General features: G+C 44.6%; 1 protein-coding gene across 1 annotated transcript in view; it reads right to left on the bottom strand.

The window, feature by feature from the left end:
• Positions 1-23280, bottom strand: part of LOC147717673 (butyrophilin subfamily 1 member A1-like) — a 259552-nt gene that overhangs the window by 65027 nt on the left and 171245 nt on the right. The window contains exon 4 of the mRNA XM_086924466.1: positions 22458-22739. Within this exon, the coding sequence (XP_086780592.1) occupies positions 22458-22739 (282 nt within the window). The remainder of the gene's footprint in view (positions 1-22457; positions 22740-23280) is intronic.

Below are 23280 nucleotides of genomic sequence, written 5' to 3'. Positions count from 1 at the left end.
TATCTTATGACTTGTCACACCCTGTGCATGCCTTTTAAGTGTAATTCCCTAAGCACAACTGATTTAACTTGATACACCTTATGTTCATGGCTCTTTACTTCTCACACGCACGGAGCATGCCTGCTCAGTCTTCATGCCATAAGTGCACACCTTTCCGCCCTAAGCGTATACCCCTTTACTTGTCATACTCAAACTGCATACCTTTTTATTTTTCATCACCCCAAGTGTCAGTTGTCACTCCCCACGTGCAGGTCTTTCAGTTTTCACACCCTACGTGCAGGCCTTTTCAGTTGTCACTGTCTTAGTACACACGTTTGCACGTGTCACGCACTACGGACATGTATTTTCAGTTGTCAAACCCTAGGTACATGCCTTTTCAGTTGTCACTCCCTACGCACATGCCTTTTCAGTTGTCACGCCTACGTGCAGGTCTTTTTAGTTGCCACACCCTATGCACATGCCTTTTCAGTTGTCACAACCTGTGTGCATGCCTTTTCAGTTGTCACAGACTTAGTACACACCCTTGCACGTGTCACATGCTATGTACATGAATTTTTTACCAGTCACACCCTACGTGTAGGCCTTTTCAGTTGTCACACCCTACGCACATGTCTTTTCAGCTGTCACGCCGTACCTGCATGCCTTTTCAGTTGTCACACCCTACGCACATGGCTTTTCAGTTGTCACGCCCTACCTGCAGGCCATTTCAGTTGTCGATCTTAGTACACACCTTGGCACGTGTCACACGCAATGTACATGGATTTTTTACCAGTCACACCCTACGTGCAGGCCTTTTCAGTTGTCACACCCTACGCACATGTCTTTTCAGTTGTCACGCCCTACATGCACGCCTTTTCAGTTGTCACACCCTACGAACATGCCTTTTCAGTTGTCACGCCTTATCTGCAGGCCATTTCAGTTGTCAGTCTTAGTACACACCTATGCATGTGTCACCTGCTACATACATGCCTTTCCACTCCTCAGTTCCTAAATGGTTGTCTTTTCACTAGTCACACCATAAGGGCATGCCCTTAGTGTGTGCTTTTTCACTTGGCATAGTTTATTCCTTTTCACCTGTCACACTGTATGGACGTACCTTTTTTTTTTTGTCCCAGGCATTCATACTTCAAGTTTATGCCTTTTTAGGTGTAACACCCTATGCACATGCCTTTTAACTAGTCACACACCATGTTTATGCCTTTTCAGACTTCACACCTTAAGTGCATGCTTTATCAGTTGTCACACACGAAGTGTATGTCTTTGTAATAGTCACATCCGAAGTGCATGACCTTTTGGTTGTCACGCCCTAAATTCCCTTCTTTTGCTCGTCACATCCTAAGTGCATACCTGCTTAGTGTTCACTCTTCAAGTGCATCCCTTTTCAGTAGCCATGGTCTATATCTGTTCCCTTCCAAATCTCGCCCTTTAAGTGCATACAGGTTTCACTTGACACCCATTGTTAAGTCTCTACACTATGGGTGCATGCAGGGTTAGTTTTGTAACTACTTGCCCCTTTAGTTTTCACTGTTTGAGAGGAAACATTCTGCTTTCCTACCGTACATGCAAGCCTTTTCAGTCAAAATACTCCACGCAGGACCCATTTTTAGTTCTGATTTATTTATTTAGCAGTTTTAAATAGCGTGAACTATAACCAAAAGGCGTTGGACCTCTTTACCAAAAGGTACACTGGTGTAGTTCCAAATAAATTCAAACCATATTTAATAACACACAGGTAAAACAAGTATTGGCATAGCCAATAGGTCTCGCCTTGGGCACCTTATAAGTGTTTACGATTTAGAAAAGGGGGTGGTGATGAACAGAGTGTCTGAATTAAGCAGACCACTCTTACTCAGTCCAAAGATCAGGGCTTGATCCATCACCGTTATTTATCTCACTGCCCCATCCCAGTTCAGAACCTGGCTATATGCAAATCAGTCTGTCCCTGGCCCAGTGCATCATGGGAACAGGGCAGACTAAACTACCAAGCCAATTCTTCACCAGAAAGGAGACAAGCTACCGGGGACCGGTTTCTGGCATTTCAGCCGTCTTCGGCCCGGCTTGCTTGAATCCTGATGGAGCAGTGAGAAAGGGACTCATGTCTGAGTATACCCTGCCACACCTATAGTGGCCAAAAACGATTTAGAAAAGGGGGTGGTGATGAACAGAGTGTCTGAATTAAGCAGACCACTCTTACCCAGTCCAAAGATCAGGGCTTGATCCATCACCGTTATTTATCTCACTGTCCCACCCCAGCTCAGAACCTGGCTATATGCAAATCAGTCTGTCCCTGGCCCAGTGCATCATGGGAACAGGGCAGACTAAACTACCAAGCCAATTCTTCACCAGAAAGGAGACAAGCTACCGGGGATTAGTCTGTTCCTGGGACAGGAACAGACTAATTTGCATACAGCCAGGTTCTGAAACTGGGATGGTGCAGTGAGCTAAAGAACGGTGTTTGATCTAGCCCTGATCTCTTGACTGGGTGAGAGCTTTCTGCTTAATTCAGAGACTCTGTCCCTCACCACCCCTTCTTGTAAATATTTGTGTCCACCCTAAGCGTGGAAGGGTATTCTCAGATGTGAGACCCTTGCTCATTGCACCATCAGGATTCAAGCAAACCGGGCCGAAGACGGCTGTAATGCCAGAAACCGGTCCCCGGGAGCTTGTTTCCTTCCCAGTGTAAGAATTGGCTTTTGTAGTTTGGTTTGCCCTGTTCCCATCATGCACTGGGACAGGAACAGACTAATTTGCATACAGCCAGGTTCTGAAACTGGGATGGTGCAGTGAGCTAAAGAACGGTGTTGGATCTAGCCCTGATCTCTTGACTGGGTGAGAGCTTTCTGCTTAATTCAGAGACTCTGTTCCTCACCACCCCTTCTTGTAAATATTTTTGTCCACCCTAAGCGTGGAAGGGTATTCTCAGATGTGAGACCCTTGCTCATTGCACCATCAGGATTCAAGCAAACCGGGCCGAAGACGGCTGTAATGCCAGAAACCGGTCCCCGGGAGCTTGTTTCCTTCCCAGTGTAAGAATTGGCTTTTGTAGTTTGGTTTGCCCTGTTCCCATCATGCACTGGAACAGGAACAGACTAATTTTCATACAGCCAGGTTCTGAAACTGGGATGGTGCAGTGAGCTAAAGAACGGTGTTGGATCTAGCCCTGATCTCTTGACTGGCTGAGAGCTTTCTGCTTAATTCAGAGACTCTGTCCCTCACCACCCCTTCTTGTAAATATTTTTGTCCACCCTAAGCGTGGAAGGGTATTCTCAGATGTGAGACCCTTGCTCATTGCACCATCAGGATTCAAGCAAACCGGGCTGAAGATGGCTGTAATGCCAGAAACCGGTCCCCGGGAGCTTGTTTCCTTCCCAGTGTAAGAATTGGCTTTTGTAGTTTGGTTTGCCCTGTTCCCATCATGCACTGGGACAGGAACAGACTAATTTGCATACAGCCAGGTTCTGAAACTGGGATGGTGCAGTGAGCTAAAGAACGGTGTTGGATCTAGCCCTGATCTCTTGACTGGGTGAGAGCTTTCTGCTTAATTCAGAGACTCTGTCCCTCACCACCCCTTCTTGTAAATATTTTTGTCCACCCTAAGCGTGGAAGGGTATTCTCAGATGTGAGACCCTTGCTCATTGCACCATCAGGATTCAAGCAAACCGGGCCGAAGACGGCTGTAATGCCAGAAACCGGTCCCCGGGAGCTTGTTTCCTTCCCAGTGTAAGAATTGGCTTTTGTAGTTTGGTTTGCCCTGTTCCCATCATGCACTGGGACAGGAACAGACTAATTTGCATACAGCCAGGTTCTGAAACTGGGATGGTGCAGTGAGCTAAAGAACGGTGTTGGATCTAGCCCTGATCTCTTGACTGGGTGAGAGCTTTCTGCTTAATTCAGAGACTCTGTTCCTCACCACCCCTTCTTGTAAATATTTTTGTCCACCCTAAGCGTGGAAGGGTATTCTCAGATGTGAGACCCTTGCTCATTGCACCATCAGGATTCAAGCAAACCAGGCCGAAGACGGCTGTAATGCCAGAAACCGGTCCCCGGGAGCTTGTTTCCTTCCCAGTGTAAGAATTGGCGTTTGTAGTTTGGTTTGCCCTGTTCCCATCATGCACTGGGACAGGAACAGACTAATTTGCATACAGCCAGGTTCTGAAACTGGGATGGTGCAGTGAGCTAAAGAACGGTGTTGGATCTAGCCCTGATCTCTTGACTGGGTGAGAGCTTTCTGCTTAATTCAGAGACTCTGTCCCTCACCACCCCTTCTTGTAAATATTTTTGTCCACCCTAAGCGTGGAAGGGTATTCTCAGATGTGAGACCCTTGCTCATTGCACCATCAGGATTCAAGCAAACCGGGCCGAAGACGGCTGTAATGCCAGAAACCGGTCCCCGGGAGCTTGTTTCCTTCCCAGTGTAAGAATTGGCTTTTGTAGTTTGGTTTGCCCTGTTCCCATCATGCACTGGGACAGGAACAGACTAATTTGCATACAGCCAGGTTCTGAAACTGGGATGGTGCAGTGAGCTAAAGAACGGTGTTGGATCTAGCCCTGATCTCTTGACTGGGTGAGAGCTTTCTGCTTAATTCAGAGACTCTGTCCCTCACCACCCCTTCTTGTAAATATTTTTGTCCACCCTAAGCGTGGAAGGGTATTCTCAGATGTGAGACCCTTGCTCATTGCACCATCAGGATTCAAGCAAACCGGGCCGAAGACGGCTGTAATGCCAGAAACCGGTCCCCGGGAGCTTGTTTCCTTCCCAGTGTAAGAATTGGCTTTTGTAGTTTGGTTTGCCCTGTTCCCATCATGCACTGGGACAGGAACAGACTAATTTGCATACAGCCAGGTTCTGAAACTGGGATGGTGCAGTGAGCTAAAGAACGGTGTTGGATCTAGCCCTGATCTCTTGACTGGGTGAGAGCTTTCTGCTTAATTCAGAGACTCTGTCCCTCACCACCCCTTCTTGTAAATATTTTTGTCCACCCTAAGCGTGGAAGGGTATTCTCAGATGTGAGACCCTTGCTCATTGCACCATCAGGATTCAAGCAAACCGGGCCGAAGACGGCTGTAATGCCAGAAACCGGTCCCCGGGAGCTTGTTTCCTTCCCAGTGTAAGAATTGGCTTTTGTAGTTTGGTTTGCCCTGTTCCCATCATGCACTGGGACAGGAACAGACTAATTTGCATACAGCCAGGTTCTGAAACTGGGATGGTGCAGTGAGCTAAAGAACGGTGTTGGATCTAGCCCTGATCTCTTGACTGGGTGAGAGCTTTCTGCTTAATTCAGAGACTCTGTTCCTCACCACCCCTTCTTGTAAATATTTTTGTCCACCCTAAGCGTGGAAGGTATTCTCAGATGTGAGACCCTTGCTCATTGCACCATCAGGATTCAAGCAAACCGGGCCGAAGACGGCTGTAATGCCAGAAACCGGTCCCCGGGAGCTTGTTTCCTTCCCAGTGTAAGAATTGGCTTTTGTAGTTTGGTTTGCCCTGTTCCCATCATGCACTGGGACAGGAACAGACTAATTTGCATACAGCCAGGTTCTGAAACTGGGATGGTGCAGTGAGCTAAAGAACGGTGTTGGATCTAGCCCTGATCTCTTGACTGGGTGAGAGCTTTCTGCTTAATTCAGAGACTCTGTCCCTCACCACCCCTTCTTGTAAATATTTTTGTCCACCCTAAGCGTGGAAGGGTATTCTCAGATGTGAGACCCTTGCTCATTGCACCATCAGGATTCAAGCAAACCGGGCCGAAGACGGCTGTAATGCCAGAAACCGGTCCCCGGGAGCTTGTTTCCTTCCCAGTGTAAGAATTGGCTTTTGTAGTTTGGTTTGCCCTGTTCCCATCATGCACTGGGACAGGAACAGACTAATTTGCATACAGCCAGGTTCTGAAACTGGGATGGTGCAGTGAGCTAAAGAACGGTGTTGGATCTAGCCCTGATCTCTTGACTGGGTGAGAGCTTTCTGCTTAATTCAGAGACTCTGTCCCTCACCACCCCTTCTTGTAAATATTTTTGTCCACCCTAAGCGTGGAAGGGTATTCTCAGATGTGAGACCCTTGCTCATTGCACCATCAGGATTCAAGCAAACCGGGCCGAAGACGGCTGTAATGCCAGAAACCGGTCCCCGGGAGCTTGTTTCCTTCCCAGTGTAAGAATTGGCTTTTGTAGTTTGGTTTGCCCTGTTCCCATCATGCACTGGGACAGGAACAGACTAATTTGCATACAGCCAGGTTCTGAAACTGGGATGGTGCAGTGAGCTAAAGAACGGTGTTGGATCTAGCCCTGATCTCTTGACTGGGTGAGAGCTTTCTGCTTAATTCAGAGACTCTGTCCCTCACCACCCCTTCTTGTAAATATTTTTGTCCACCCTAAGCGTGGAAGGGTATTCTCAGATGTGAGACCCTTGCTCATTGCACCATCAGGATTCAAGCAAACCGGGCCGAAGACGGCTGTAATGCCAGAAACCGGTCCCCGGGAGCTTGTTTCCTTCCCAGTGTAAGAATTGGCTTTTGTAGTTTGGTTTGCCCTGTTCCCATCATGCACTGGGACAGGAACAGACTAATTTGCATACAGCCAGGTTCTGAAACTGGGATGGTGCAGTGAGCTAAAGAACGGTGTTGGATCTAACCTCCTTCTATGAAGGTAAAATTAGTGCTGCAGCAAATGCGCCTAGAGAAATCTTTAGGATAGCTAAGTCCCTCATTTCAGCTCCGGCTGAGTGTCCTTCTGTTGAAGGGGCACAAGACCGCTGTAATGAGCTAGCTGCCTTTTTTTCCAAGAAAATCTCGACCATATATTCATCTTTTAGTAATCCTACAGTCAATACCCCCTCCGTCCCTCCTAGGCCAGCTGACTCCTCGGTTCCCTGCAAACTGGACACAATTCCGCTTCTTGATGCCGCCAGCCTGGATAGATTAATCTCCAAAGTTTCTTCTGGCTCCCCCAATGACCCGGCACCCCCCCGGATCCTTGTCAAGGCACTGGACGTTATTCGTCCTGTGATCCTGGAAGCTTTAAACACCTCCATTGTGTCCAGGTCGGTCCCACTCGCTTGGAAGTGTGCCATGGTGAGGGCGCTTCTCAAGAAACCCTCCCTGGACCAGAACAACCTGTCCAACTACCGCCCCATTTAGTTGCTTCCCTGGTTGAGTAAACTGCTGGAGAGGCACACCAACAATATCTTAACAGACTATCTGGAGTCCAACTGTCTGTTGCGTGCCTCCCAGACAGGTTTTCGCCCTCAACATGGCACAGAAACTGCCATGTTGGCGGTCACAGAGGAAGCAAGAACGACTTTGGATCGGGGAGGAAAGGTGGCCATTATCCTGTTAGACCTTAGTGCCGCGTTCGACACGGTGAACCATGCCACGCTAGTATACCGACTGGCGGGCATGGGCGTGTCGGGCGCAGCTCTGGACTGGCTCACCTCCTTTTTGAGTGAGCGCTTTTTCCGGGTCTTTGAGGGTGAGACAGTCTCTCCTAAACATCCTCTCAGGTGTGGGGTCCCTCAGGGCTCCTCCCTGAGCCCGACCCTCTTTAACGCCTACATGGAACCTCTGGACAGGATAGTCCATCCCTTTGGTGTGCGTATAGTCACCTACGCGGATGATACGCAGCTGGTGGTCTCGTTAGACCACGCAGATGGATCATCCAACACGTTAGGCCCCTGTCTAGAGGCTGTTGCCAGTTGGATGCAAGCTTCCTGTCTCAAGCTTAACGGGGAGAAGACAGACATCATTCTCCTTGGAAATCCCTCCCCGTCTGCTCTTGCACCCGTCTGGCCACCATGTCTTGGCGCTCCTCCTGCGCCCAAGTCCCAGATAAAGAGCCTCGGGATCTGGCTTGACACTGCCCTTGATTTCTCTGTCCAGGCTACTAAGACTGCTGCCACTTGCTTCGGACTAATGAGGATGCTCCGGCGGGTGCTCCCTTTGCTCCCTTTCCAGGCGAGGAGGATCATGGTCCAGGCCCTCATTCTCTCTCGCCTGGATTACGGGAACGCTCTCTACCTGGGAGCACCGGCTTCGGTCCTTCAGAGGCTCCAGGTCACACAAAACAGTGCGGCCCGCCTATTGTTCAATCTGTCCCGTCGGCAGTCGGCGAGGAAGGCTCTGAAGGACCTTCATTGGCTCCCAATGGCTGCCAGAGTGCAGTTCAAAGCTCTGTGCATCATGCACAAATCCTTCCACCGTGTAGGCCCAGCGATTCTGCACCCTCTGGTTATGCCTTATGTTCCAACACGCCCCCTTCGGTCTGGTACCCTGCAGCTGGCCACCTCCTCTAAAATTAACAAAGCCCGTTGGGGTGGCCGCTCTTTTTCTCATTCGGCGACCAGACTCTGGAATGCCCTCCCCTTTGCCATCCGGGGTAACAGCAACCTCCTCTCGTTCAGAAAGGCCCTAAAAACGCATTTGTTTGCTAAATCTCTCTGATCTGCCCTGAGCCTGCGCTAAAACCATTTTATCTTCAAGCGCTGCGAGGCCCCAGGGCGGTTATGCGCTATACAAATGCAATTTTTCATTTCATTTCATTTCATTTCATTTCATTTCATCTCTTGACTGGGTGAGAGCTTTCTGCTTAATTCAGAGACTCTGTCCCTCACCACCCCTTCTTGTAAATATTTTTGTCCACCCTAAGCGTGGAAGGGTATTCTCAGATGTGAGACCCTTGCTCATTGCACCATCAGGATTCAAGCAAACCGGGCCGAAGACGGCTGTAATGCCAGAAACCGGTCCCCGGGAGCTTGTTTCCTTCCCAGTGTAAGAATTGGCTTTTGTAGTTTAGTTTGCCGTGTTCCCATCATGCATTGGGACAGGAACAGACTAATTTGCATACAGCCAGGTTCTGAAACTGGGATGGTGCAGTGAGCTAAAGAACGGTGTTGGATCTAGCCCTGATCTCTTGACTGGGTGAGAGCTTTCTGCTTAATTCAGAGACTCTGTCCCTCACCACCCCTTCTTGTAAATATTTTTGTCCACCCTAAGCGTGGAAGGGTATTCTCAGATGTGAGACCCTTGCTCATTGCACCATCAGGATTCAAGCAAACCGGGCCGAAGACGGCTGTAATGCCAGAAACCGGTCCCCGGGAGCTTGTTTCCTTCCCAGTGTAAGAATTGGCTTTTGTAGTTTGGTTTGCCCTGTTCCCATCATGCACTGGGACAGGAACAGACTAATTTGCATACAGCCAGGTTCTGAAACTGGGATGGTGCAGTGAGCTAAAGAACGGTGTTGGATCTAGCCCTGATCTCTTGACTGGGTGAGAGCTTTCTGCTTAATTCAGAGACTCTGTCCCTCACCACCCCTTCTTGTAAATATTTTTGTCCACCCTAAGCGTGGAAGGGTATTCTCAGATGTGAGACCCTTGCTCATTGCACCATCAGGATTCAAGCAAACCGGGCCGAAGACGGCTGTAATGCCAGAAACCGGTCCCCGGGAGCTTGTTTCCTTCCCAGTGTAAGAATTGGCTTTTGTAGTTTGATTTGCCCTGTTCCCATCATGCACTGGGACAGGAACAGACTAATTTGCATACAGCCAGGTTCTGAAACTGGGATGGTGCAGTGAGCTAAAGAACGGTGTTGGATCTAGCCCTGATCTCTTGACTGGGTGAGAGCTTTCTGCTTAATTCAGAGACTCTGTCCCTCACCACCCCTTCTTGTAAATACCTTATAAGTGTTTAGCCATGCAGCAGTTGATGTTGCACCAAGCATATTGTGCTGCATAGCTAAATACTTATAAGGTACCAAAGGTGAGACCTATTGGCTATGCCAATGCTTGTTTACACAGGTTTCACATATCAGAATACCTTTACACAAGAGGTGTCAATAGACTGTGCTATCTCTGACACAGAGATAAAGGACTGGTCACACTAACGATTTTCAAAACACAGTGTGCCGGTACCACTGCTTTATTTAATGGACCCAGTGAACAAACAATCATCCTATTCCCACACTGAGGCCACACTTGGTGTGCCCTACCAAGTCACTGAACAGATTCTTGATCTCGAATTACCAGGGGCATGGTTAGGCCTAGCCATACTCTAGATTAGTGGACACCATGGGCCACTTAGGTCAGAGGTACACATCCATTTACCATGCATGGGACAGTCTCATTCCAACTGTGATATTCCGAATTGGCCTTAAAATTACACTGCTATCATTTTGAAATGCTCATAGTTCTTGAACTGGCCACTAAAGTGATTTATCGATCACACGCTTAAACAACAGTCATGTTTAATTTTTCCATGCACACATTTCAGCAGCTGAAAGCTGCTAAGATATGAGTGGGGGAAAAGGCTTGAAACGGATTAAACACAAACTGAAATTGGTGAGAACATCCCCATTCCTTTCTCAAATGCTGATAATCCCTCTGGAATTTTGCTGATGGGGTAAAACAGTGTAGTGTCGTATGAGTTTGTATGATGGAACCATTTTGTTTCCTACCAGCCTCTCTAGAAGTGTGATATAGGTGTTAGAGCAGAATGCAGTGAAAGCATGGTTTAGAATGTTGAGTTCACAGTTACAAGGAGGAGAATAAAGAAGGGCAATATTGTTATGTTATGTTATTTTATATTATGTTAATATGTATTTATTAAGCGCTCGTACGCCCGGGGGCTTCATGGCGCTATAGAAAGAGAACACAACACAACAGTTAAAAGTGATAATGATAAAACTCAGTAATAGGCCTGTGAGAATAGCCAGGTTTTGAGGGAGTGTCTAAAGCTAAGAAGATTACCGTTCAGTTTCAATTGTAAGGGAAGCGAATTCCAAAAGGTGGCTGCAAGGTGGTCAAAGCAGCAGCCGCCTAGGCGCTTCCTTTTATAGGATGGAACAGTCAATAAAGATTTTTGAGCGGAGCGGAGATTTAAAGATGGATTATATCTGACGAACAGATCTTTTATGAACTTCGGTCCTGAATCTTGTAAAGATTTAAAAATGATGCACCCAGTTTTAAATGCGATTCGCGGCGCAACAGGCAACCAATGTAGATGTTTCAAACCAGGTCTGATAGATTGCCTTTTTGGAAGTCCCAGAATAAGTCTGGCGGCCTGATTCTGGACCAGCTGAAGTCGTTTTAACTCTCCCGCTTGGAGCCCCAGATAGAGACTATTGGAGAAGTCCAGTCGAGACAGAACCAGGGCGATTATGACCTGGTTGAGGGCGGCCTGTGAAAGGAAACAGGCTATTTTGCTTATTTTTTTTAGTTGAAAGAAACTGGAGGACACTACCGCGCCTACCTGTCTTTTCAAAGAGAGATCCTCACTAATTAATATTCCCAAGCTTTTAACTGAGGACGATCTAGAAGGTGGGGCCCCCATGCTAGATGGCCAAAAGCATGGGCTCCAGCTTAGCACACTCTGCCCAGGCAAGACCAATTCAGTCTTGCCTGGGTTGAGTTTCAGATGGTTACAACTCATCCAACCCTGAATGTGTGACATGGTGTTTTGGAATTCCTCCACCGAGTCCTTGGTATTCAAAGGGAAGATGAGTTGCAGATTGTCTGCATAGTTAAAGATGGTGACTTTAGCATTTCTTAGGGAGTACAGTAGCGGGCGCAGGTACAAGTTAAAAAGTAAAGGTGACAGGGATGATCCCTGGGGTACTCCACATGTGGTAGATATAGTGGGAGCTGTAAAAGGGCCCAGTCTTACTGATTGAGTGCGGTCAGTGATAAAGGAACGGATCCAGCTCAACGCAGGACCCCTGAGGCCGGCTTGTTCGACACGGTTGACCAAGATGGTATAGTCAACCGTGTCGAATGCTGCCGAAAGGTCGAGTAAAACCAGGGCCTGGAGAATTCCATTATCCGCATTCCGCCTCAAAGTATTTTGTACTGCCAATATGACTGCTTCGGTTGAATGGCATGAACGGAAGCCAGCCTGATTGGGTTATTAAGCTCCCTGTGTGGAGCAGTCATTGGTGGGTACCCTAGGCTGGGGTCGACGGTAACACTGGCGATGAGATAGGGGGTAAGTAACCTCAAGAATGACCCTGCTCTACCAGAGAGCTTGTTGTGGTCCGGGCAGACTGCTGGTGCCTGCCCTGTGTGTCTCTGTCGAAGTACATAATCAACGCTTTATGAATGTGGAGCCAAAGCGTAGCTCCAGATGCTGTGAAGCAGTTGAAGATTACAAAAACAGTGCAAAGAATCTACAAGTCATTGGCCAAGAACCTGTTGGTCAGGCCTTACAAAAAGGTATTATGCTGCCATACAAGATAGAATCGTACATTACACGGAGTTTAATGCTGAAGGCAGATTCCACCAGTTGGTAGAAAGTACAAACTGAAGTTCCAAAGAAAAGAAGTAAATGACTTACCTAATTCTTTAAAGAAAGTCATCATACGACAGCAAATGGTGTAGTGGCTCAAGGAGAACTGCCCGGGGTTGTCTAACTTCACAGGTCTTCAGAAAATTGAAGAGCTGAGAGCGAATTTCGGAATAATGAATCATTTTTCAGCTGGCAGCAAAGAAAGAAACTACGCTTCCAATCAATCTCAAAAACAACCCCGCGACCAACACCTCACAAGGTCTCAGACATGGTTTACACAATCATCAAGTTGCTTCAGAGCGAATGCTACCCCCTGCCTCAGTTTGTTCAACATTCGTGTACAATGCAGCTGCATTCCTGAAACCACCACTATCAATACAGACACAATCAAAAATGTTGGCGATAGATGGACTGCTTGGTTAGAGACATTCAATGATTTTATTGAATCATTTGAAGAGATTGATAACAAAACGATTATCATGTATCTCGAAAATCTTGGTGGTGATGGTGGGAAAGAAGTAATACAGAAAATGCAGCGAGCTGATGATGAATTTACATACCGTCAGACTAGAGAAAAGTTGAATCACAAGATTATTCCAGAAACAAATGTTGATTACGAAAGACATATTTTCATTCAAGAATGACAAAGAGTTGGGGAAACCATTGATGACTTTGTGTAGAGACTCAAAACACTCATCGAACAATGTAACTTCAATGAATTCAATGATGAAGAAGCTATACATCTTAGAGTTATAGATGGATGCCTGTCAGAATCATTCAAACGACGAATGCTGAGAGAAAGTCTTAGTCTAGAGGTAGTGTTGATGGCTGCCAGAGTTGCAGAGTGTGCTGAAAGACAAGCTGCTGACATGGAGGCCAGAGGTGTTCCAAATGGGTCGGTCAAGAGCGTAAAAAGTTAGCTAAACCAAAAGACAGAGGGACACAAAGTGATGTCTACATATAAAAAGAAGTTGAGTTTCAGATGTGGATTTTAATTTCACACGAAGGTAAATGTCCTGCCATTGGACAGATATGTGAAGGCTGTTGGAAGGAGAACCATTTTGTGACAGTTTGCAAAGTGAAGGAAAAAGTAAGTGTGTCATGGTGCGAAGACAAATTGGCCACCAGAACCTTCCAGGAGCAACGTTTAACGTGTACCCACAAAGCTAAGCAGCAACATTAGTTGAGGCATGTAAACACTGAACAAAGTTGATCGCCATCTCAATCATAAGCTAGTTAGATGAGAGGCAACATATAACAACAGAGCAATGTGTAAGCATTCAATGAGACAACATATTCAAGTGCTGTTATTCGGGTTTTATTTTCAGCTGTGCAAAGTATGCAGATGATGAAACCAGCCAACACGTTTCACCCAAACATGGGCTTCTTCAGGGCTGCAATGGCGTACAATATTAAGCAAACTTTAGTATATTAACAAAGACTACATGTATATGTCACAAGATACATGTCACAACTGTAAACAGCGAGAATTTCACAGAGAAACACCAAAAAGATCATAGACCAAGGGAGAAAAAGACAAACGAAATAAATAGAGTGAAGCAAGACCAATGTGGAGGAAATAAAAAAGTGCTGTTGTGAAGGGCAGAGGTAGTGAGAGAAGCAAGGACGACGATCAAGATGGCATTCAAAAAAGAGGGGTTGTTAGGTGAGACATAATAACAAACCGTGTGTCGTGATAAAAGATTAAAAGCATGGAAAAAATGATCACAGCATCCATAAGGATCAGTGAGTCACCCGTAAGTAGTATCTACACCAGGCCCAGTGCTAAGTGAATATAAAGTAAAATTCTTGGGATGTTGGCTTACCAATTAAAATTATTTGGCGATGAAAGAAATCCTTCAAGTGTAATCAATATTGCGGCGAGAACTGTCACTTCTAAAAGAGAACCTTTAAGGGTTTGTCAGTGTAACTCTTCCCATAATTGCAATCAAATAATTGGGAAACAGTCCATCAGGCGTACCTGTTTAAAAATTAAAAAAGCTCTCGAGTAGGAAGGGTATTCTCGTAGAGTGAACCTAAAAGTGACGGCGAAATGTCAGAGCAAAGTTTCTGAGACGTGACCAAATCACAGGTGGTGTCTCAAATTCATGCTGCCCTATATTGATCATTAGGCCCTAGAGGAGTCCCAGTGGTTTTAATAGCAGGTCAATCCTAAGCGGAACCTCAGGTAGTAGTTAAAAAATGGCAACTTGGAAATTTGTATAACCGTTACTGACTACAGAGTTTCCAGGAGGGTTACATTCCCATCGGTGAATTAAGCTTGATAAATAGGGGTTTCCATATAAACAAAGTAAATCTAACAAGCCACAAGTAGCATTACACTCATGACCACAAACTATTGATAAATCAGTCTAAAGATCAAACGTATAAAGGGTACGTGGGCCTTTTGGGACTCACTCTCCATCGAGACAAAAGGTTTGAAATGATTCCCTGCAACACTGCCGCGACACTGTTTCATTAATCTGCGCTGCTCCGCGGTAAACGCTTCTCCCCCTACGCTAATGCCGCGTTAGCAGACGCTTTTTAAATAAAACATGGCCCGCTATCTTTGACTGCTGGGCTTTCTGCAAATCGGGTTGGGATAACACCACCACGCTCGGCATTATTGCTGTTAACGTACTGCTGCCTAATAACGCTGCTGGTTATTGTCATGTAAATACCTTCTGCTTCGTCTTACTGCCGTCTAATTTGACGCTGCTGTGTATCCTCTTTTTTCGATAGTGCTCTGTGTCATTTGTTATTGGGGCTTTAGTTTCAAGTTTAGTTGTCATACTCACGACAGACAGGAAATCGTTCTCACTAGACCGGAGTGTGCCGGGTTTATTACGTGATAGAGTGTTTTCTAATGCCACAACTTTTGACAATGCGTGCTGCCTTTAACTAGTCATCACGAGTATTGCTTGTTGCTAGGCGCTTCTTTACCATGTTAACGCTCTTGTGCCAACTCCCACTAGCACCAACCAAATAATTTCAAACCTTATGTCTCGATGGGGAGTGAGTCCCTATAGGCCCACGTACCCTTTATACATTTGATCTTTAGACTGGTTTACCAATAGTTTATGGTCATGAGTGTAATGCTACTTGTGGCTTGTTAGATTTACTTTGTTTATATGGAAACCCCTATTTATCAAGCTTAATTCACTGATGGGAATGTAACCCTCCTGGAAACTCTGTAGTCAGTAACGGTTATATTACTTTCCAAGTTGCTATTTTTTAACTACTACCTGAAGTTCCTCTTAGGATTGACCTGCTATTAAAACCACTGGGACTCCTCTAGTGCCTAATGATCAATATAGGGCAGCATGAATTTGAGACAATACTCGTTATTTGGTCACGTCTCAGAAACTTTGCTCTGACATTTCGCCTTCACTTTTAGGTTGACTCTACGAGAATCCCCTTCCTACCCGAGAGCTTCTTTAATTTTTAAACAGGTACGTCTGATGGACTGTTTCCAAATTATCTGGTTACAATTATGGGAAGAGTTACACTGACATATCCTTACATTTTCTCTTTTAGAATTGACAGTTCTCGCCGCAATATTGATTACACTTGAAGGATTTCTTTCATCGACAAATAATTTTATTTGGTAAGCCAACATCCCAAGAATTTTACTTTATAATTCACTTAGCACTGGGCCTGGTGTAGATACTACTTACAGGTGACTCACTGATCCTTATGGATGCTGTGAGCATTTTTTCCATGCGTTTAATCTTTTTTCACGACACACGGTTTGTTATTATGTCTCACCTAACAACCCCTCTTTTTTGAATGTCGTCTTGATCGTCGTCCTTGCTTCTCTCACTATCTCTGCACTTCACAACAGCACTTTTTTATTTCCTCCACATTGGTCTTGCTTCACTCTATTTCTTTTTTGTCTTTTTCTCCCTTCGTCTATGGTCTTTTTGGTGTTTCCCTGTGAAATTCTCGCTGTTTACAGTTGTGACATGTATCTTGTGACATATACATGTAGTCTTTGTTAATATACTAAAGTTTGCTTAACCCCTTCCACACTCATGACGAGCTGGGCTCGTCATGGTGTAGCCTCCTCGTACACTCATGACGAGCCCAGCTCGTCATGAACAATGGGTATTTTGGTTCTTCAGCACAGGGGGGGAAACTGCATAGCAGCCATGGAGTTAATATTGTATGCCATTGCAGCACTGAAGAAGTCCATGTTTGGGTAAAATGTGTTGGCTAGTTTCATCATCTGCATACTTTGCACAGCTGAAAATAAAAGATGAATAACAGCACTTGAATATGTCATCTCATTGAATGCTTACACATTGCTCTGTTGTTATATGTTGTCTCTCATCTAAGTAGCTTGTGATATTTATTGTGGTCTACAAGCAGCAGGCCACTTGAGGTGGGCAATATACTGCACTAATTCTGTGACTAGTCCTGGTAGTGCACTCTTCTAGGACCCAGCTGCTTGGTGCTACCTAAAGCCATCTAAATCATCGTCAAACTATTCACCTGCCTCCGTATCACCTGAAAGTGAAGAAGATAGTTGTGCCATGGTGATGTCTGCCTCAGAGAAACATGTGCATGTTGGACTGGTCACATGTGAAAAAAATGTCAATCACATACAGATCAACATGCTAAGCACCACAGTCATGTAAACATTCTTGAAATATTACATTAAAAATAAATGGATGTTCGATACCTTTTATCATCGATGGTGGGGCTTCAATACCATGGGACCGATTTCCGTGAATTACAATATGAATGCTTATGACGAAATAGTAAGTCAATTCCCTTCATTGTTTCATGGGTTAGGAAAGCTTAAGACTATGAAAGTGCAATTGAATATTAATGAAGATGTCCATCCTGTTGCTCAGAGACATAGACACATTGCTTTCCACTTATAAGAAGCTGTTGAAAAAAGAACTTCAATTGTTACTTAAGCATGTCATTATTGAGCGTTCTACTGGTCTGACGACATGGGTTTCTCCCATAGTGGCAGTGTAAAAAAAGGACAGTGAAGGAGTTGTATGCATATGGGTTGACATGCGTCAGGCAAACAAGGCAACTGAAAGAGAACGACATTCAGTTCCACATATTGCTGGCATGATAACATAGTTAACGGTGCAAAAGTGTTCTCTCGCCTTGATTTAAATAAAGGTTATCATCAGTTGGAACTCAAAGAAGATTGCAGGCACATTATAACAATTTCTACACATGTTGGTCTGTTTCATTACAAGAGACTTGATTTCGGGGTGCAGAACTTTTCCAAGATGTCATTAGACGTATCATACAGCCGGTTGTTAATGCATTCAATTATAGTGATGACCTATTGGTTTTCGGAGCTACACAGAAGGAGCCCGATAAAGGTTTCACACAAGAATGCCTTTTACTTACTGATGGTGGTTTGAAATTAAATGCAGACAAATGTGAGCTCCACAAGACAAAGTTGAAATTCTTAGCCCATATCTTTTCAGATGGGGTGATGACACCTGATCTTGCAAAAGTACAAGAACTATCAAATGCAAGATGTTTCTTGGAATGGTCAGTTACTGTTCACAATCCTTAAGAGACTTTGCTACTGTAGTGGTCCATTACGAGAGTTGACAAAGAAAAATGTTTCATTTGTGTGGTCGCAAGAATGAGCAAAAAAGTGTTAAGAAAATTAAACAAGCCATTGAAAGTGCTGCTGAAATGGCCTACTACAATCCAAAACTTCATACAGAGGTTGTTGTTGATGGTAGCCATGTCAGGTTAGCCGCTATCCTTGTACAGCACAGTGGACATTCAAAAGCACAAAGCATATTGTGGCCTACGCAAGTAGAAGTTTGTTCCAGTCAGAATGGGCTTACTCACAACCTCAAAAAAGAGACTTTAGCTGTGGTATGGGCTTGTGAACACTTCCATGTTTTTCTGTATGGAAAACAATTTTACATTTGGAACTGATCATCAAGCTTTACTGACTATATTTGGTAATACAAAAACCAAGATGCCTCCTCACATTGAAAGATGGAGATTGCGATTGCAAGAGTACAATTATGCCATTGTACATTGTTCAGAAAAGGATCAGAATCCTGCTGACTACCTTTCCAGAGTGCCTATACGAGGTTAAAGTACTCCATCCAAGAAAACTGGGGCCTATATCTATTTCATTGTCAAAACAAATACAACCACTGCCATATTATTAATCCAGATTATAACAGCTAAAAGTCATGGTAGTGGCATGCGGAAATTGAAAGACATAATTAAACATTTGCCCTCACCCACCAACCTAGTTGGTGGCATGCTTAATCATCGGGCCCACCCAGTGACACTGAATGTGTCCCGGGTGTGCTTCTACGCCTGTATTACAGCAGAGCTGGTGTGTTGCTAAGTGTGCAGTGTGGGTGACGTGAAAGTGATATATTAAAAGCTTTACAGTGGTCCCAGTTCCCTAGGGGGTAATTTTAATGTCTGGGCCTCTGTTAGCATTAAAAACAAGGCAAGTGGATGTTGGTGGAGTGATTATTAGGACCTCCTACATCCAAAGTGTGGTCTACATGTTTCAGCCAGGCCTTTTCTGTAAAACTGGCTTTCCTCAGGACCGTTGAATATGTGAAAGTGCGATCTATACTTTAAGTGAGTATGTGATCAGAAAATGTGGAGCACGCGCTAAGGTGCTATACATGTGGGAGGGGAATTCCCTCTCCAAGCATTACCTAGCATTTTGCGGCAAATGCCCCTATGGAGAAATCCGGCAGAGGTGTTGACCCACTCTGTTGGCCAAAACCTGTTGGAATCCTGTTGTTCCGTCGCGGATCTCTGTTGGGCTTTTAAAATATCACGTTCACGTCACCCACACTGCACACTCAGCAACACACCAGCTCTGCTGTAATACTGGCGTAAAAGCACACCCGGGACACATTCGGTGTCACCGGGTGGGCCTGATGATGAAGCATGCCACCAACTAGGTTGGTGGGTGAGGGTTTCATAAAGAAACCTAATAGTTTCCCCCTTCCTCATACAATCCTGAGTCCTGTATTACTCACAAATAGGCTAGTCCTCTCTTTGATTACACATATAAAGCCTGGGGATACGGACTAGCTACCTAGTCCTCTCTCTCTCCTTGATAATTGAATAATTAAACATTAGTCATGGAACCGACACACTGGACCTCTCACAAATGATGGTGAATATGAAAAATACAAGAATGTTAAAGATGAACCGTCTATAACTCAAGAAGGAGTCACACTGCGAGGATTGAGAATCCAAATTCCGGAGAGTCTGCGACAGAGAATGATTGAAGTGGCTCACAAAGGACATTGTGGAATGGTTGAGGTCGAGTTTGGTTCTCATACTTAGATGAGCAAGTTGAAAAGGAACTCAAGGCCTGTCATCTATGCAACGGCCTTTCTACAAACGTGATTCAACATATGTTGAATAAGTCAGGTCTCCCTAAGCATGCTTGGGAGAGAATAGCCATTGATTTCTTTGGTAAATTTTATCACTGACATCATTTACTTGTAATTGTGGGTGTATAGTCCTCCTTCCCACTAATAGAAGATCATTCCTCCACTACTCATGAACGAGTCATTGAGAAACTGGATAACATCTTAGTGGTATGGGGCATTCCAGCCATTGTGAAGTGTGTCTGTGGCACATCCTGTAATTGTCTGGAATTTAATTAGTTTCCTGCAGCATATAAACATAAAGCATCAAAAGAGTATATCTTTGTGACCGCAGGCCAACTGACTCGTTGATAATTTTATCGTTACGGTAAAGAAAGTGGTACCGCTGGCAACTCTAGAAGGGCTCAAGTTGAAAACTGTGATGAATTATACCCTACAAGCCTGTCATTCAACACCACATTCGACCACCGGCGAAAGTCCTGCGACTTTGATGTTAGGGAGAGCAATGTAAATCAATTTACCTCAATGAACCAACCAACAAGAACGTCGTGAAAGTACCATTTGCAAAAATTACTTGGTTAACTAGCAGAAAATGAAAGCCTAAGCAGACAAGAGGTGACGAGTAAAGAACCTCATGTTCAAAGGAGATCTTGTGATCGCCCGGCAGATGCGAAGAAGGAAGTCTGATGCTCTCTATGGTGTTGAAACCTTCCATGTGGTATCCACCAAGGGATATATGGTGACTGCCCTGGACCCTGGGAAGTTTGTAACCAGAGACTCTTCTCCCTTTTGGCATTTAACTCATCGATCTCCTGATCAATGTGGTGATCGAAATTCTGAGTCTGAAAAACTAATGACTGTTGTTGTTTCTTTACCATCTTTGAAGAGCTCTGATACTGAAGACAACAGCTTCTAGTGACCAGATCAGGTTGTATAGTTAAAGCGCCAAAAAGACTAATTTAAGAGATGTAAATGTTTTTGTGTATATTCTCATTTGTAAAGAAAAACATTGCAAGTTTTTATTAAACAGAGAGGGAGATGTCGTTTCCTATGAGTTTTTATGATGGAACCATTTTGGTTCCTACTGGACTCCGTAGAGCTGTGACATAGGTGTTTAGAGCAGAATGCAATGAAAGCTTGGATTAGAATGTTGAGTTCGAAGTTACACGAAGAAGACTAAAGAAGTGTAATTTTAAACTCTGTATGTGACATAGTCACTGGTAACACCCAGGCTGGGCTGGACGTTAGAATCAGTATTGGAACTACCGTTGTAGTTTTTGCCACAAAGTCTTAATGAGGGCAAAATTGTGATGAACAACTTGATTTTGATACCAGATCTACCCTACCTAGCATACCCATAGTCAGATCACATCATTCCACAATCTACCTTATCACCTCGCTGCTATGGCACTATGAAGCATCACCTGGAAACATGACATAAGATCATCAACAAAATAAATATATGCTAAACACCTTTATAAATAATCTTAAGTAGTGAGATTAATGTAGCAGGTAAAAGTCTTGTCCATGCAATATAACGTTGGTTAAAAAAAAGACAAAACGTATAATGTAATGATTGAAATGGAAAGCCGATACAATCTTATGTACCAGTGAGTTTGAGTTCTCAATTCTATATTGTCCTCTTGATTTTCAGGAAACTGAAAGAGTTTGATGTATTGAGTCAATATTCCTCAAGAGAGTGATCAGTTCCAAACTGCAATGTGAATTTGACTCAAAGCAATGTTTGTTGGTGGATGTTACACTTTTGTTTTCATCCAAACTAATCATGCTAACAAATTAAGAAACTCCCTCTAAACAGGAATCAACATAATAATTGTTAACCACTAGCAAAAGACAATTAGGGATAAGAACAATGAAAACCTGCGTCCAGATGTACAGCCCTTGTGTCACGCAAGGTGATGCAAGGGAACGCAACCCTTTAAGTCAGATTTACTAAGCCAGGCAAAGTCACCTTCCGTGGCTCTGCATGGCTTAGTAAACCTATAGTAACCCAGGTCAAGTTAAGCTTTACGTTACTTTATGTTGGGAAGGCATTTCATGGGTGGCGTGTGGGCGTTCCCACACATCCATCCATGGATTTTGGTGCATTCCCAAATTTACTAAAATAGTGAACCTGGGAATGCATCAAAATGCTACGCCATCCCAAAAGAGACGTAACGGGGAGAAGTATGTTTCTTTCTCCTGGTTATTTCCTCTTTCTGTGTGAGCTGCATTCTCCAGCACACATAGAAAGAGGAAATGCCTCTGGGCATTGTTTTAGTGCAGGAAGGTTACCTTCCTGCACAAAATCAATCCTGTCGGTAACACAGGCACCCTTGCACCATGGAGCAAAGGAGCCTGCCTTGGTGCTATGCGGCACTCAGTGTGCCGAGCAAAAAGAGAGGGCAAATGCACCATATCTTAGTTGATATGGCACATTCCTGCTCTTTCCCTTTCTCGCAGTACAGCAGGTTACCTGGCTGCAATGCATGACTTTTTAGTAAATCAGACCCCCAGTCTTCAGTTGCTCCACTCATGCCCATCTGTAGACCAATGGAGGGGCAATAGGTCCATCAGAGCTAATAAAAATGTGTGGCAAGTCTCTAAAGAAACAATTATAGGCTGTCTTTGATCAAGCACAGTTACGTTGAAATATTAAATTGGGGAATACCGCTTCTTATTTAAAACACTTCGAGATGGCAAAACCCTTGGTATGACGAAATACATAAAAACAAGTTTTCATCATCAACTTCACTTTAGCGCTAGGGTAGGCAACAGGAAACACATCAGAAGGTACGTGTTGTGCATCATTGTGAAGTTACCTCCTATTGACAGAGTTGCCACCTTGGGTTGGTCCAGGGCTGAGGTTTGTATACTACAGTCCAGCTTCTTGCCTGCCGGCTGCATGATGATTACGGCATCTTCCACGCTGTACAGCCCACTGTTCTCCCTCTTCTGAACTTTGAAAGCAGATGAAATATTCTGACCTTCCTCCCCCTTCCAGAGAACTGTAGGCTCCGGGTACAAGCCCATTGATAGGCACACGACTCGTACACCTCCATCTTGCTGCTTGTCCAGGTAGAAGTGAACCGGAGAGCCGGAACCTATTTAAAGAGATGAGATTAACCATAGAAGAAATTATAGGGCGGTTGAGTAACAAACAGATATATATCAATAGAGATGGGCAGCAGAAGAAGATGAAGGTGGCACAAAGATCTCAATAAGAGAGTGTGGGAGGAAATTAGCAAGTAAATTGTGACATACGTAACAGAAAAAGGCCAGAAGGAGTGAAAGCCTAAGATAAGACAGATAATTAGGCATTGATGGCTGATAAGGACTGCAAGCCCAGCCCCTTGCTCTGTGTTGTCTCCAGCAACTTGAACAGGTCAATTACTCAATGGTGAACACAAGTTATTTACAAAGCTAAGAAAGGGGAACACTAGTATAAAATGATGCATTAAAAACAGGTTGCTCTTATTTCACATTTTACATACAAGGATATGTATGAACTGGTGCTAAATAAGCTTTATTTTTTCCTGTGATTCAAAATAAGCTCTCCTGAGATCCATGACAGATATCCAGCAAAACTACTATTTAGGAGAGTTCCACTTGGATTTACTTTATGTGGATACACTAAAAACTGCA

This window comes from Lissotriton vulgaris, chromosome 5, assembly GCF_964263255.1.
Source record: "Lissotriton vulgaris chromosome 5, aLisVul1.2, whole genome shotgun sequence".
In the NCBI taxonomy this organism is placed as follows: domain Eukaryota; kingdom Metazoa; phylum Chordata; class Amphibia; order Caudata; family Salamandridae; genus Lissotriton; species Lissotriton vulgaris.
Note: the sequence above shows the minus strand (reverse complement) of the source record. Positions and strands in the feature narration are given on the sequence as shown.